Consider the following 18,030-nt stretch of genomic DNA (forward strand, 5'->3'; position numbering starts at 1 on the left):
ATAAATGGTCTAGAAGATATATATATATATATATATATATATATATATATATATATATGACATAAAAATGGTTGGACCTATTCAAGTCTAAAACCAGATCCAGATTACTAGACCAAATGTTTGAATGAAACCAAGCCTGAGTCCAAGTGGAAGCACTAGATAATAAGCCTAGGGAATGTAAAGGGGTTGGACTTGGATTGTATCTACATTAGTGAATACAGCCTTATTGGATCCAGAGCCAGATGAGAAAAAAAGTACTACTGAATCCAAATCCCATTAACCGATCAGATATATTTTTGTATGGATCATGTTAGACAATCGATTAGATTTGAATTTGGTTTGGGGTTAGACTCAGTTTTGGATGCAACATATCCGGTTACTAAACTGATCTGATGTGCTCTATTAAATTCGACTGATCGATTTTGGATTCTGTCGGATACCAGATGGATGATATAATTATCGGATAAGGCTTGATGATGGTGATAACCCAAGCAGATGTTTGACATCAAATCCCGTTGCTTTCAGGACCCGATTAAGTGACCCGTATCACAAGGAAGGTTCCTCATCATCAAAAAGAAGAAAAAGAAAAACTGAAATCTTAGGGTCGGATCAGGACCCGATTTATATGAATGGGCGATGTTTTCCTAGGGGCCACTCGGCTGAGAATAGAACTACAATACCACAAGGAGAGGAGTTCCAAAAGTATGAGTCTGGATGATAGTAACAAATACGTGCAATATTTTGAAAACAATGTTACTTTATCATGATATTTTCAAAGGCCGATGCATTTCCCCCAAAACGCAAAATTTTTCAAAATATCACCAATTTTTAGAATATTATATTTTCCCTTATATTAACATGATAAAGAATATTTTTAGAATCTTTAAATTTTATTTTCATTATATGTATGCTATATTTTTATATTATTTGTAGAGTAACTAGATATAAGAAGTAAAATATGAGAACTAGAAATATGAGCATTTCCAACACTTTTTTTGCAAATCCAACCATGTGGATGTGCCTGGCATGGTGAAAAAATGTGATTTTTGAATGCTTGAATATTTATGAAGATGATGAGCCATTGATTTTAAAACCTTAAAAAATCATGTTTATGCAACAAAATCTGATGATTCAAGAGTGGGTTCTTATAAAACCAAGCATGTAGATCACATCTGTACAGTTAGATTCAAGAGAAAAGAACAAAAAATCCATGAAAATAGCGGTTCATTCTCATATTTTCAGTTCTCATATTCTAGTGATTCATTATTTGTATATGCTGACATTTCCTTGTGATTTTCCTAAAAACTAAAAAAAATGAATTTATCATGAGATTTTCCTCACTAAAATTTGTATGAGAACCATATTTTTGACTATGGTCTGGGCCCAAAAACCCAGTAACCAGTTGCCAGTTATCTACATCAAAAGACCCTCCAAGACCTGATTAGAAAAATGGAGAGATCTAGCTTGGGGAGTTTTTACACTGAAAACGGGAAATTTTCCAAATAGATTAGTGTCATGTAAAATCACAACCAATTAGGATAGAGTACCAGTTTGAGAAAGATAGGGAGTTTGTGCATCTCACCATGGAATATGACAATGGGTAAGTTGGAATTTGAGCATGAAAATGAAGAGGGATTAGTTTCTTCCAGCTACTAGACAGATCCACAGTACAAATCAAACACAGAGGTTGACGTTTGGAGTTATTTAACTTTTCTCAGGAAAGTCACAAATTAAGTCTTCCAGTTGGATTTACTGATGACAGTTAGTGTAACCTGTCTCTGTTCTCAACCTTTTTTGTTTTAGACTAATCCAAGGGAAACCCCCCCTCACTGACAGCACATTAACAGGCCTCTGGTTGGTAAAACCCTTGAGGTTTCTTCTGCCCACTAGGGAGTTCAGTACACCCAGCTTGGACCTTGTTTTTACTCTCAAAGAAGTAAGGTCTCTGCTTTGAGCTTTTGAACTGTAATTTCTACAGTTTCAAAGATTGATTTTGGAAAAGATTCACCAAAAAATGTTTTTTCTTCTTCTTTATTTGGCAATTTTAAGAAATACCTGACTATTTGGCTCTTGAAACAATCTTAAAGGTTAATGGGAAACATGTTTTCTGGTAAAGTTTTCACTATTTCAAGCCCACTGAAAGTTTAGCGCTTTAAGTTAGCTGTTTAAAATATTTTTCTCCTTTTAAGTGATACTTCAAGAAAACCTTCATCTGAAAACTAGACTTTCCAGACCATTTTTTCTAAAATGTGAGTAGGAAACTGCAAAAAAGTCAAAAATTAAAGATCATCACTATATGAGATTATGGGCTAATTGGTTCTTTTCTTTTTCTTCATTTAGATTAAGAAAATGTATTTTTCTATGGTTACAGTGCAAAGACTTGTGAGGAAACATATATATATATATATATATATATATATATATATATATATATATATATATATATATATATATATGGAGAGAGAGAGATGTATATATGTGTGTTTGTTTCGAGCATAATTTACCATCACAGGACCCTTCTTTTCTCTCTTTTTTGCCTTGCTTCACTAGAATGCCTCACCAGGATACTGTTGGAATTTTGGAACCGTGGATGTGCACAGTGAGGGAGAAGAATAAGAGAAACAGAAGAAAGAAGAACAGGAGATTGGGGAAACGGCCTGTATGAAAGGGGATATCCACATTCTAAGATTCGTATTCCATAAAACCTGAATGTGCATGTGCAATGCCCTCCACTCTTTATGTGGTTCACATTTCAAAAGCCCACTACCTTTGAGTTTTTCTCACATGCTATGGATTTTTTTTCATAATCATGTAATTTTGTATCATTCATTTTTAATTATATGGTTTTCACACATTATATAAGTCATTTTCCACATAGCTATGTGCAAATTTTTTCATTTTCAAATATGATGTTTTCATACATGCTATGGGTTATTTCTCACATAGTTATGAATCTTTTCATCATTCATATAAAACATGATTCTTTTCTCATATGGAATGAGTTTAGCCATGGCATCATCCTTTCATGCACTCATTTCACATAATCATGTATTTCTTATCATGCCATAATTTTCATAACATTTAATGCATAATATCATAATAACCATATGTGTTCCTCATCATGTCATAATTTCAATCATAACATTTAATGCCCAATATCATAATAACCATGTGTTTTTCATCATGTCATAATTTCAATCATAACATTTAATGTAGAATATCATATTCAAACAATTACATCATATTGTAGGTCTCACTTTTTTAGTTAGTCATTGAGTTTCATATTATTATACCATGATTATACCATAAGATATCATTATGTGCTAATAACCTTGCACAATGTTCTTATGCAAACTAGTGGAATTCTATGAATTTTCATCAACTTATGGATCTAGGATAAAATATGATTTGCCAAACATACTAAATAATCTCACTTTTTAAAACTTTCACCATAGTCAATACTCTCACTATCCACATGCATTACCATCACATGCAACATGCTTAAATTCTCATCAGGTAAACTACCACCTGATAATTTTAGATTGATATATATCAAGATCTAAATAATCGAAAGTATTAGTAAAAATATTAATAAAACCATGTTACATACTATGCATAAGCTTCTAACGCATGAAAAATATCCTTTCATGTATTCATACAACAAACTATAAAGAGCATGACTTATGATGATCATCATATTCATATGCATGTACAAATAATAATTTAACTCCCACTTTTCTTCTAACGTATTGCAATTAAGCAATATGTGCATTATGACATCACAAACTAGAAGCAATATGCATTAGAAATAGGACATAAGTCCTCATATCCAAATTCAATGGAGTTTTTTCATTACCATTTTGGATATGCAAAACATAATAGGCCCATTCCAAGGCTTTAATCTAATAAAAAATGGTAATCGACAATAAAAAATAAGCATATCAACATATAAGTTTTGATTCGTTAATGAATTCAAAACAAAAAACTATATCCAAATTCATTGGATTTGTATGAGTCCATATCCAAACCGACTTGAGATGATATCATCAAATCCAACATGATCCATAGAGAAAAATAGATCATATGCAAGTTTAGGCAAAACCATGGATCACTCAGATTTGAATATAGTCCAAATCCAAAACTTTAGGTTCTAAATCCAAATGGATCCATACCACATATCCGAGTATTATATTTTTCTGGATCCATCACTAGATCCGTCCAATAAGAGGACCATGGAAGTTCATGCAGAATGCATGAGTGTTAGCGGCCAGCCTTATGTGGTGGAAACATAACCACCGTGTTTTTCACAACTCTTCCACTACTGCTGATCACATCCATGAACAACTGAGATGAGAACTTGCAGGATGCACAAGAAATGGCTGGATCAACCTACAGAGTGGGTTGGGCACAACAAAATTTTCCGTTAATTTTGCGACCACCTAATCTCTTTTGTTCAAATGTTATTTGCAGGGGTTTAACTTCCAACCATACTCTGTTTTTGTTTGCTTTTGATCTGGAGTGTGATAGCTCATCACACTCACAACATTGTAACATTCATGTTTCTGTTCAGTACATATATGTTTTGTAAAAAAAAGAAGAAGGGTTGGCCCAACTTATGCATAATAAATTAAATTTGAAAACAAAATAAAATATAATTAAGTAAATAATTAAGGCATGCATATCAGTTGAAAGAGGAAAGAATCAAGAAGCGTGTTTCACCAAGGAAATATAATGACTCCAGCCCCAGGTGGATAGGATGGTCTCTCACTCTCTAGAGGAATACACAATCATACAAAAAAAAAAAACTAAAGAGAGAAAAGCAAAGTGATTCCATTACCTATATAGGCTGTGACTAGTCCCAGCCTTGGAGATCACGAGCACAATGAGTTCCACCTTGATCCATCCTTATCCAGTCATCACAGAATGTCTCTTCATTGGTATCAGAACTTCGGGTGTCATTGCTATTATGCTTCTCATCGTGCACAGGGAATGCTCCTCCGGTGATTGACATCCTCATTCGACCCACTATGTCTGTGTCTACGCTTGTCTCCGGTGTAGTTAAGCAACAAGCTTAAATTAAAAAAATTAAGGGAGATCTACTTGATGCTGTGAAAACCCCCTTCTTTGAACAAGAAGAGGGAAAATAGAGATCAGATTTGCCGATCAAAAGATAGATCTGTCCATCTAGGGGCATGGGTCCGCTGATAAAAGGGTAGATCCAGCCAGTGTGGGCATAGATCTGACCTCTGGCATAGGGACACTGACCGATGGTTGAACCCCTAGAGGAACAGAGACATAAAGAGAGAGAGGAAGAGCCACCGAGCACGACTTCCCCCTTCTCTCTATTCTAGTCTCAGCAGAGGGTTTCAACCCTCTTCTCTCACTCTCTCCTGTCGATCTCAAGAGGCACGACATAAGGCATCATAACCCTCTGTCTGCATTGTAGACCTCTGTCGCCCCCCTCTTTCCTTCCCCATCGCCGTTCCACTGTCGGAGAAATCTCTGCCGTCACCATGAACCTTCGCCATCACTCTTTTTCCTTCCCTGTCGTTGCCGGCCACCACTGTAGCTCACAGCTCCGATGCTGTTCTCTTCTCTCTCGCATATTCCAGAAAGGACCCTCAATTTTTTTGTTTCTGACAATAGCAATACAATAATTTTTTTGGTTATTCCAAAAAAGACCTCTGATTTTTTGTTTTTACATAAAACACACTATATCTTTCTAGTTATTTCAGAAAAGATATCAGATTTTCTATTTTTATATAAATAATATCAGAAATTTTGTTTATTTAAGAAAGGATCTTCTGGTTTATGTTTTCACAGAAACCCCTTTCTTTCTATAGAAAAGGGTTCAGAACTTCTAAAAACTGAAGGAAAGAGCTTTTACACTTAGTTTTTAAGAACTTCTAAAAACTGAAGGAGTTGAAGGTAGGATACCAGAGAGTCTATATAGAGAACAACACCTATTGAGATGTTATGAGACCAAGTAGTATAGGTTGTCCAACAAAAATATACTTTTGTCTTGACACCATTCTGCCATACTAGTCCCTATAACAGTCAACTTGACGGTGGAATGTGGCCATTGAATGCTAGAGTGTATCACTCCCTTGGTATACTCAAGTGTACAAAACATTTTTCTTATTTAATTTATGGAAAAATTGCATTTGACTGCCTACATTTTAAAAGTTTTTAAATAAGCATATATTTTCAAGAAATTACTTGTATGGCCACTATGTCAACTTTTTTGCTAAAACTACTAATTGGTGTTAATTATACTGCAACTACAGAAAGTGACATTAAGATAAATTAATGGTTAAAATTATCATGTTAATGAGTCAAATCCATTGAAGTGATTAAAAAAAAGTAACTTAATGCAGGCATAAAAGTAATTAGTTGAAAAGATAGGTGCCTATCCAAAAACTTTTAAAGAGTAGGTGGTTAAATGTAATTTTGCTACAGGTTAAGTGCTTATACAAAATTTCCTCTTTTATTTAATGAATATAATCAAAATGAAATCATTCAAGCATTAACTTGGTGCAGATAGATTCTCCTAACAAACAAAATCAAGAATTTGAAATAAAAAAAATGTAGAAACAAATTAAAGATAAATCGATTAAATTTTCTTACAAAGTCTGAATTGGTTGAATTTTTTTACCTCCATCATGCTAGTCCTTCACCTTCTCATGTACTACCATAATGCAGTCATATGCTCACCTTCTAGTGTATTCCTACACCCAAGGCACTTGTCTCGTTTTTGTAAATCTATTTTTAATTGGGAAAACTTCAGACATTAAGCACTGAGCCTAAGAGTCTGTCAGTGTAAAAAGATGTTGGCTTTTTCTTGTATAATCCGACCTTGTTCAAAAAGACCTCCCATTGATATGACCAGAGCCCAAGTGAACCTCGGGTAGAGCCAAGCATATGCCAAAGGCGAGGAGCACATATCATTTTATGCATTAGTCAAAAAAGTCCTTTTGAAAAGAATTGTCAAGCATTTTCAAATTTGAATTTTGTTTTTCAAAATCAATGTGTCCACTTCTTTATCATCAATGAGCTTTCCTTGGTAATAAAGAAGGATCATATTATGACCAATCATTATCTTATGGATTTTGTTCAAATGATCATTTTCTCAAAACAACCTTGTTTCTTATCCAAAACTCTCAAATATACTTCAAATGCATTTTTGACTAAAAAAAATATTTTCAATTTTTTGGCACGAAAGAAAAGTAAATATAAACATGCTTTCCAATGCACCAAAAATCACCTCAAACAAATAATCGGATCCAAAGTTAGGGTCACAACAAGGTTTTTAGTTAGTTTGGATCTGTTTTTGAATCCAGATCCAAACCATATTGTGATTCAAATTCAATTTCTGTCTGTACTTTTGGATCTGAACCCAAATTGTCCTTCTTATATTTTGATCTGAATCCAAGTTATCATCCATGGTATGGATCTGAAACCAAATTATTGAATCTGGACTAGATCCAATTATATTATCATCTCTACAGTTTGGATCTGAATCAGATCCAATCCAGGTTGTCATCCTAGCTGACTTTTTGTCTAAAACTGTTTGGATCCAGATTAGATCCATTCCAAGTTGTCATTCCTATGATTAAACACAAAATAGATCCAATCCAAGTTGTCGTTTGAGTTGTTTAGATCTGGATCAAATCCGAATCCAAATAGCTAGGCTGTCCTCCATACTAACATGGTGTTGTTGGGATTCAAAAATCTTCTTTTTGGATTCAATTTGCACTTGGAAGGTATTTTGAGCTCCCAAACTTGTCAAAAACATAAAAATTCACTCAATAACCTTCTTAAAACCCTAACTTAGCCCCCTCAGTCTGCCAAATGCCTCTTACTTAGCCTCTAAGTTAATTATCTGGCCAAACAAATTGGCATGGCATGTGAATCTGAATCTTTTATCTTGAATCCCCTGTACCTAAGTCTAGGACTCATCCAATACCTATATATAGGTGACCTACCCTTGTTCCAGCATATATGATATAAGTACCTCTACACCTGGACTTTGTTTGACCTTAGATTAGTGAACCCATTCCCTGCTAGAGCTTGAACCCAATCTCTATCTAAATTCTTGATTCACCTATTAAGCACTTATATATAAATCTTTTTAAAAAAAATTAAGGTAGGCAAAAAAGAAGAGGAGCAGATTTAGCGATTGCATCAAGTACTTTGTGAGGTGCCCCATCCAATCAATGAACGCCATGCGTTCTCTTTGCATTGAGAAGGATTGACAGAGAATGCGTGACATTCAAAGACTTGGCTAAGTACCCTGGCAAAGATACTAAGCCAACTATAGGATCTGCTCTCTCTCTCTCCTTTCCTAAAACAATTAGTTCATTTTAGGTTAAGTACTTTTCTTTTGGATAATTCAAAGTAAAAAACTGCACCTTGGCTGGCCTTGGGTTAGTAAAACCTCCCTTCTTCACACACTCAGTTTTGACCTTGAGGCAAGGAACGCCACCCGTGGGTTTCGAACTTGTGACGTTCAGAGTCAACTTGGGAACATTCACAAGTACTTGCGCTAAGAGTAGCAGCCAACGTGTGCCCCACATTTGATGACATCTTAGAACAGAAAAGAAACGTATAAAGGTGAGTTGATGGGGTTGTCGGATGGGTAGAGCCGTCAAACAAACCTGCCCCGCTTTTCAGTTGCTTGTCTACTGCCCTGAGCCCTAGATTCTCCGGCGACTGTCCAGCCCCAAACGGGTGGTGAGTGACAGTGCGGCCGCATTTTCTCCGGTGTTCTCTGGTAAGCCCCCTCCTCTCTCTCTCTGCAAATCAACTGCGCGGCTACTGATAATTAGTGGGACCTTGAATTTCTTGATGGGTTGATCAATTTTGTTGGTGGCGTCCTTCTTTAGTTAATCTTGTATAATTTGGAGCAAATGGGTTTTGTTGCGGTGCTCAAATGATCTGTTATAGGATCCTTGAGTGTGTCTGGAATCGTGGGGATGTCGACCAAGTTCTTCATTTTCTCTTCTTATCTGAAGAAGTGTTCTGATTTGACTCATTGTGTAATTTATGCGGTTTGAATCGGTGTTCGCACTTGTTTTATGTTTTTCTGTTTTTTATAATTCTATAATCTGCTATATAGCGATCCATTGTTTCTGTATTAATGTATTTTTCATTTTGATTAAAAAAACCTTTATGTATGCCTTCGCAATGTTACTTGGTTCAACTCCATATTGATGTTTTCGAACCCTCTCTTTCAAATGGAAAGTGGATGTTCCAGCGCGAATCTCTGCAATCACTTGTTCTGATTCCACATATTGGTCATTTTGAACCTTATAAAATCCAATTGGTGGAATATTCACACTATGTGTAAGATCCTGACTCACCATAGTCAATTTAGGTCTACATAGCATAGAAAAGCAGGATGTCCATGACGCCTGTGTGTGGGATGAACCAAATCCTCATGGAATTTTCTTTGTTTTTTTCCATTAGAAGGAGCTTGTACATGTTCTGCAGTACCGCTCGTGGTTAAAAAAACCAAGCAACAGTGCAAGATGAAAGTGTGGTTAAAAACTCAGGGTTTGCATTCCTGGGTATCAAATTTGTGCCCGTGTTGGATGACTGCCTATTATTATTAAATACATTATTCACGGAATATTTTACTCAGACAACTAATACACTAGTGTAAGAGATGCAAACGGTCCAATATCATAAACAAAATAATTTGTTATATTAATGTAATTGACAATGGCGTGGAGTCCGGATACAAAGAATGGTTGATTCCCTAGTATCCATAAGATGGTAGATGAGAATATATGGAGAAAACTTGTTGTTGAGTTCCTCAAAAAGTAGATGAAAACCAGTAGGAATCATTTTCCTGTTGGTTTATTATTTTTAAATTATTTAGATATTTAAAACCTTTTGAGTATTTAATCATGATAGATATGCCTCACTCATATATGTTGTAAGGCTTCACGTTGCCACAGTGCCTCTTAAAACATTGTTGGGAACACCAACAAATGTTTTGGTGATTTGAATCTTGATTGTTGTCAAAATGTGTTCTCTCTGTGTCTCTGTTAGTTGTTATATCGAGTTCTTGCAAATTTGTCAAGTACTATCTAGGTATTTGCTGATGTTGATCTTGAATTTGTTTTTTCTGTGATCTTCTAAGATTTCTCCTGTCCTTTGTATAACGTTCTGTAAGTTTTTGTGGAGTTGGTTCTGTGTTTCAGTTTCTATGTGGGGATGTAATTATTTGATGAACAATGCAGGGATAAAGGTTGCTCTGAAGCTCTAAATGGACATTTATTGTGCTTCATATAGCAGGAGCAACATACTTTGTGGTGCATATGTAATTAAGTATTCTCAAAAGCTTGGTGGCCTAAAATTGCATGTCCAGCCTTATCAGTTGTGTTCAGGTGTTAGTTTCCTCTTTGATTATTATGCAGTCTTTGGTTTTTCTTTTCTCCAGTGCTTTGGGTTGGAATAATTGGACCGAAATATGCATCAATTTGAATGCTTGGTCTTGGTGTATTGGACCAAAATATGCATCAGTTTGAATGCATGGGTTGTCTTGGAGTTTTTTTTGGGTTAATAAATAAATAAGTTTATGTTATTCAAGTCAGTTTAGAAATTATGTGTACATTGTTCTTTCCTTTTTATGATGTGCATAGGTTTGGTTATGTCATTCCCTAGTTTGTTAACCTTTGTGGTGATCAGGACTTCTATTCGGCGAAGTCTTCAAATTCTTGTAATACGAGCATGAAAGTGCAGCTTGTTTGCATCACCCCTTCCCATATATATATATATATATATATATATATATATATATATATATATATATATATATATATATACATCTGATAGAATAAACCCAAGTTTGCTTTATGCATCATTTGTGTAAAGAATGATTTGGAAATAGGTATGAAAATAATATTTTAGGATCAAAGAGGAAGAAATGTGAAGAATGTCTAACAGGCTGGAAATATTGCTTGATAGACTGGATTCATTATGGGCTACCATTTGGCAGTCTGGTCAAGAGAACTATTATCAATAATGTTTGGCCAGAGAAGCTCTCAATTAATTAGTCAGGTATAGAACAAATAGGGAATGCTTGGATACATTTTTGAATAGGGCATACATGTTTTCTTTTTATTTATTGTTTTTTATGTTGAAAGGTCTTTCTCTATCTAGAGGATGTGATTTTTGATGTATTGGGTAAGTGTCCTAAATGACTTTGGGCACAAGTTTGTGCGTGGACAAAGTAAACATGATGGGTTAAAGGTCCAAGCTTAGAAGGTACTTTAAAAAATCTGGATCTTGTAGCAATAGTAGCTTCTGAGACCACCATTAATCCTAGGAAAAATAAGAGTAAGTTTCTAATATTTGTCTTTACGATTAGCATGTTAATCCTACTAGTGCTAACAAAAACATAAAGAGTTCAATGTTTTATGGGTTTTTTAATACAAGCTAAGACACCTTTGAAGTTTTTCTCATTTGAATAATGATTCAGGTAGTGTGGGCTAAGCTTGCCCATGTGACAATTATGGGTAATGTATGCAACTTGATGGAAGCTCACTGGATCAGTTTTGAGTCACCATGGACTTAGCATTTGTCTGGACTATGCAGAACTTTGGTTGAATTGCCTTTGTCAGGAAAAAAAAAATTGTGAATCAGTTGAATAGGAGATCATCCTTCTTTATATCTGATTGTGGTCCTTGCCAAGTATCCAAGTGTCACTAGAAGTGCCTGCATGTACCCTGTGCTAGTCTGGATCTAACCCTTATTGGGACTATGCTCTAGCTTTCAACATATGAAAACAAGAACACACAGGACACTGAGAATGATGCACATAGATTAGAAGAATTCATTGATAGTGGTGTCTCCTTTGTGCACTTATCTTTACTTATGATTCAATTGTCTGCATGTAGTATTTTGAAAAAATACATTAATTAGTCCCTTATTATCAAACTCCTTTCTTATATTAATCTTTCCTTTGATTCAATATTCTTGTGGCAGGCTCAAATTCTAATTCTCTCAGGCTCAGGTGCTCAATGAAGTCTTACAGACTGTCCGAGTTAAGCCATTCAGAACTAAATGATCTCAAAGCTCGCCCTCGCATCGATTTCTCATCCATTTTCAGTATTGTAAGTCTTGGCACTGTTTTACATGAAAAACACAGCAGATTGTTAAGGTTACAAGGTTTATCTAGTTCACTTCATGTGTTGTCTATGCTTATCATTTTCTGATAGCTAATACTTTTTTGAACTAGGTGACTCCAATTGTGGAGGACATACGAATCAGAGGTGACACTGCTGTTATAGAGTATGCACTTCTTCAGTTGCTTTGATGTTTTCTGATTTGATGCTTCTTTTTCCTCTTTCCTTTGAACGTTTATATTATTCTACATTTCCACCTTATTCTTATCTAGTTTGCCATTAATGCTATGCATTGTGTTTCTAGCTATACTGCTCGTTTCGATGGAGCAGCTTTGGATAAAATAGTGGAGCGAGTTGCTGATCTCCCAGACCCAAAGGTACTCTTTCTACAGTTGTCGTTATCTTACATTTGGTTCATAAAGCTGCATTAATTATGTAAACTAGACGTTTTAGAAGTAACATAGGATAAGTTGCTAATGAATAAATATAAATTTGTCCAGATCATAATATCTTAAATAACTTCATCAATCAAGGGTTTTGGGTAAATTGGGTATTAACAGGGATACTACTAACTGTTAGGTTAGGAAGTCTAAATTTGATAAAAAGAGCGATTTTACCATTTTGTGATGTTGGTGATTGTGATTACCACTCATTTAACTTCAATCATTTTAGCTTTTTTGGCTTGGGATCGAAGCCTCTATATGACAATGGTTGATGAAATTCTGGTTCTGTGCCACTAAAATTGGGTGTCATGAAGATGAATGATCGGACATGACTTGGTGTATCTTTATGTAAAATAAATACATGGGAACCTCATGGTTAGCTATTTGCATGACAACTGAAATAAAAGCTACTATTATCATGGTAACCTATTTGGATCGAGCTTTTACCTCTGTTTATCACCAGATGTACTTGGTGCATTATATAACAGAGTATCTTGCTTAATTGTAGACAACCTTCTTAACTTTCTTATATATATATATATATATTCTTTTTTATATGTAATTTCTACCAACTCCAAAAGAATGCACAGGCATTGAAAATTTATTTGTCTCTTCAGTTGATGAAGATCTCATTTTTACAATCTGCAGCTTGATCCATCCGTAAAAGAAGCATTTGATGTTGCATATGACAACATATATGCATTTCATCTTGCTCAGAAGGTTCCTGAGAAAAATGTTGAGAACATGAAAGTAAGTATTTTTTTGTGCATGGAGTATGTGCCTATTATATAATGAGCTCAAACTGATTGAAAATTTGATAGGGTGTGAGATGCAAGCGGGTGGCAAGGTGTATTTCCGCTGTTGGCCTGTATGTTCCTGGGGGAACTGCTGTTTTACCTTCAACTGCTTTAATGCTATCCGTGGTATGCTTTTTTTTTGTGTGCCCTTCATGGTGCTGTTCAGCATATCATAATGCACTTTTCATTTTTGAACTACTATATTAGTTTCCTTGTACTTTCACTTTATGGTCTGGGCTGTGTGTCATGTTCATTGAGAGCGTTAATGATCATAGGTGAGCTGATCTGGTTGACGTTTGGTTTCTTCTGTGCACCAGCCTGCACATATTGCCGGGTGCAGAACTGTTGTTCTTTCAACGCCTCCAAGTCGTGATGGCAGTGTTTGCAAGGTACTAGTTTGGCAAGGTCTTGTTTCTTCTTTTTCTATCATAATTTGTGCTAATCGACTGATTGACTTGTAGGAGGTTGTTTATTGTGCTAAGAAAGCTGGTGTTACACACATACTGAAAGCTGGTGGCGCTCAGGTAAAAGAAATCTTCATGATTTTTATGTTCCTCAAGTACTTTGGCATATAATTTGGATTTGTTCCAAACTTTTTGATTGTTAGGCAATTGCAGCTATGGCTTGGGGGACTGCATCTTGCCCGAAGGTAGTGACTTATCAGTTTCAGTGACCATATCGACTATTCTACTTCCTAAATCAAAATTATATCTTCATTACTTTCTCACGTCCATGATTTGGCTGAAGCTCTGGGTACTCGTGAAATGCTTGAAAACGAGTTGGTAATCCCCATTGGTACTTTTGGCAAATGCCAATTATCTTACATTAGCTTTTGCATTTAGTTTTCCATGCATTTTATATTCTTTAAATGCCATATTCTGACAAACATGGACTTCTTCATTTCAATATGGCATTGCTGTAATTTTTGAAACAAAATGTGTTCCTTTTTCGATTTTTACCTTTTACGGCAAATATATCTGGCTACTTTTCTTTGTATTTATTTTCTATAATTTAACTTTTACTGCAAATATTTCACTGTGTTTACTTTTCTTTCCATTGGTATTGATCATTTTTATTATAACTTTTCAGGTGGAAAAAATTTTTGGCCCTGGAAATCAGTATGTCACGGCTGCCAAGATGATTCTCCAAGTACTTTCATCCTCCCATTTGGTTTAAGATTTCATTGAAGTTGTAATGCTGCCTAGTAATCATAGCATGTGTTTTTCTGTGCCACTATGTTCCCATGTTGATATAGTTTGTGTATGTTGTCCTCTCGTTTAGGTAATTCTGCTTCAGTTGCACAAATGCATGCTAGGCAAATATACCTTGTGAATTTTCGAAATACATCTGAATACATCCATTGCTTGCTTTTAGGTTTAAAAACTAAGTAGATGCTACACTGACCAAAAAGCAAAAGAAATCTCTATTCTCTTCCTTTTGCAAGTGAACATATGTGAAAACATTTCATCTTTGTAAAGAAAGGTGACCTTCATTCCTTTTGTTTTCTGTTCATGGTTTTCCACCACTCCTTTAGGTTAAGTTGTTTGTGGTCTTTAAAGAATCTCATACTTGTTCTAGTTGTGTCTGTTTGGTAAGAAATAAGGTTCTTTGTGTTCTTTTCTTTCCGAAGCATTTACTTTGGAAGGATTTTGCTCTAAGTGAATCTATCAGGCATTTCTAGCTAAGAATATATTTTCCTTCTATGGCATAATCTTGTTACATTTTAAAGTTCTTGTTGCTTGAAGATAATAAATCTGGTTCTCATCTTCTTTTGTGTTGCTCTTTATCCAGAATAGTGAAGCTATGGTTTCCATAGACATGCCTGCAGGCCCATCAGAGGTACTGGTTATTGCTGATAAGCATGCCAACCCAGTTCACATTGCGGCCGATCTGCTCTCCCAGGTTATGCTCATTGTTGGTGTTGCTCCTATTTATTTCCTCTATCCCTTTGAGTGTCGAGTGCGTAGGTCTTTTGCTTATGGATCTGATGTATCTCATACTTTCCTCTATATTGACATCATATACCCAAACTAACATCCCATGCTTCCATATTTTTTAAAATTTAGGCTGAGCATGGCCCAGACAGTCAGGTGGTTCTTGTTGTTGCTGGTGACGGTGTTGATATGGATGCTATTGAGATGGAAATCAGAAAGCAATGCAACAGTCTCCCACGTGGGGAGTTTGCTTCAAAGGCACTAAGCCACAGTTTTATTGTTTATGCCCAGGATATGGAGGAGGTGAGCCATCAATCATTTATTTTTTCATTTTATTGAAAACTATGTTTTCTAAACTTTCCAATGGACCTGGATTGTTACAGGCAATCTCGTTTGCAAATCTATATGCACCTGAACATCTGATTATTAATGTTAAAGATGCAGAAAAGTGGGAGGGATTAGTTGAGAATGCAGGTATTGTTCTGAACTGTGCTTTAATGTCCTACCGTTTGAATGGATGCAGAATTGGTCCATTAATACTTCAAATGTGGTTAATTCCAACTTTTTGTCAATGAACAAATACCATTTTGCATGATTGCATCAGCAGTCATAGTACAGTGCTATTATTGCGCTCCTGATGCTTTGTAGTAATGTGTCAAAGTCTATTTTATTTTGTATTTTGTGCATACCATCATTTTGGTTTAACGAGAGATCCTTCAGGTCATCTTGGAGGGTTTGAGTACTTCAAGACCAATTTTGTGATTTCCGTTACTGTTGCTATAGCGAGTGATGTTTCTGTTTTCTTGATATCAACAGCATGTTTCCTACCATTTTTAGAAGCAAGTTGACTGTTGACAGGGTGGGGACTTGAACATAGTGGGTTTTCACATTTTGATCTAATGTAAACCTGCTTGAATCATATTGGCAGATAAAGTGGCGAAGTTAGTTCTTTGCTTCGTCCACCTGCTTATGTTTGTGAGTGCCTAGTGGCTCTGGACTCTGACCTGTATTTTTTACTTGGGTTTAGTTGTGTGAGCCTCTTGAAACATTAAATTTTGCGCATTGACTGTTTTATTACTACCGTCATATCATAAAAAATTTCACTTGTAAAGGACATTTCTTTTGTGTGGCAGGTTCAGTATTTCTAGGTCAATGGACTCCTGAGAGCGTGGGGGATTATGCTAGTGGAACAAATCATGTCCTTCCAACGTACGGGTATGCAAGGATGTATGGCGGGGTTTCACTGGACTCTTTCCTCAAGTACATGACAATTCAGTCTTTAACAGAGGAAGGACTGAGGAAGCTTGGACCCTATGTTGCGAAGATGGCTGAAGTTGAAGGGCTCGAGGCCCACAAGAGAGCTGTCACCCTTAGGCTACAAGACATTGAAGCAAGCCTTCCAAGATGATCACCTTCATATTTAACTGACATTTTCTTCTTTCTCATTTCACTCGAGACATTGTTTGGTGCTTCTGCATTGACATCATGAAATAAATTTTAGGATTTTATCCTATTTAACTTGGTCTATCCAAAGGGCTGGCCTGTCAGCGGCTTGGGCTTTTCAAGTTGGGTTCTGTTACAAAGTTCAGAGGTATGAGTTCTAGTCGGCACATGATCTGAATTGGGCTTTTTGCAACTAGATGCCATCCGGTTCCACTCCCGGCTTGGTGACAGGAAGTGAACTCAGAGTTTGTCTGTACCGTTTCTGATCAGAATATAGACATGGTAAGGTGGTTTTTTTCTATAGGGTCCATGTTAACCAAGGACCAGCTTGGATTCAACACTTGCATTTTTCTCAATGATTATGAAGTAATGAACATCAATTGTTTTATATGGGGTTGAATTGTCTAAGTTGTCTTTGCATGGTTTGGTGAGGCAGGCATCTTTCTAATGGTTGTTCTACTCTAACGTGGCACGTTGAGATATGGCTTCCAGCTTCCATTGGCCATTAGCTACTAAAGGTTTTCATCAAATTGAGAGGCAACCATCTTTCTAATGGTTTTCATTGACATGTACCACGCTCAGCAGTTTCTTGGCTTTGACAGGCTTTGCAGCACAATGTGTGATAAACAGGACATTGAGAGACTTGCCTGGACTCATTTATGTGGGTCTTCCGATCTGAGTTTTCCAAACGAGATAGCTAAATGTAAGTCAAAATGTGTCCTATTTGGTACAAGGGAAGCCTAAATGTAGTGATATAAAGACAGAATACATAATCATCTTAGATGGCCTCTGCTTGGTGCAACAGTAAAATGCTTGGGATGTCAGCATGAAAATGTGGGTTGGAGTCTTAAGAGAAGACCTTTCTTGTAAGTGAAGCACAATGGTAGGTCTCATCAAGTCAACAGAGTATGTTTGATATAATACCCATAGCCAAACGGAGACCGCTATTGGAATCCAAAAAGTTAGAACCAAAGGCAGAGTGGTAAAGAGTCTTAAGAGTGGGGGTGGTACAAAGTGGCAGCCAACAGGTAGGGGACAAAAGATGAGTAGTCAGCTGATCCTTTCCCTGGTTGATATGCTTATTAGTATAATTTAACATATGACAAATCTCGTTCTGGGGAATTTCTCACGAAGTGAAAGTCTCATAATAAATCAAAGGTTTTGTTTTTTTGTTCAGACAAATATTAGGCATATTTTGGTACATCACAGTTAAACAAACATGTAAAAAGAAAGGTCTTAAAATCTGGGAACAACTTTTAGGCTCTTTACATAATTTGAA

General features: G+C 35.9%; 1 protein-coding gene across 1 annotated transcript; it reads left to right on the forward strand.

Moving 5' to 3' along the window:
- The first annotated feature begins 8,624 nt into the window (after positions 1-8,624).
- Positions 8,625-17,139, forward strand: HDH (histidinol dehydrogenase). The gene is made up of 15 exons (XM_090011389.1): positions 8,625-8,773; positions 10,248-10,394; positions 11,995-12,122; positions 12,248-12,300; positions 12,439-12,511; positions 13,226-13,327; positions 13,399-13,500; positions 13,692-13,763; positions 13,836-13,898; positions 13,982-14,023; positions 14,464-14,523; positions 15,166-15,276; positions 15,441-15,611; positions 15,692-15,782; positions 16,442-17,139. Exons 2-15 carry the CDS (start codon positions 10,274-10,276, stop codon positions 16,714-16,716), a joined length of 1,464 nt encoding a protein of 487 aa, XP_089867515.1. The 5' UTR covers positions 8,625-8,773; positions 10,248-10,273; the 3' UTR covers positions 16,717-17,139.
- The last annotated feature ends 891 nt before the right edge of the window (positions 17,140-18,030 follow it).

The sequence above is a fragment of the Nuphar pumila genome, chromosome 6 (genome assembly GCF_984573655.1).
Source record: "Nuphar pumila chromosome 6, dmNupPumi1.hap1.1, whole genome shotgun sequence".
In the NCBI taxonomy this organism is placed as follows: Eukaryota; Viridiplantae; Streptophyta; class Magnoliopsida; order Nymphaeales; family Nymphaeaceae; genus Nuphar; species Nuphar pumila.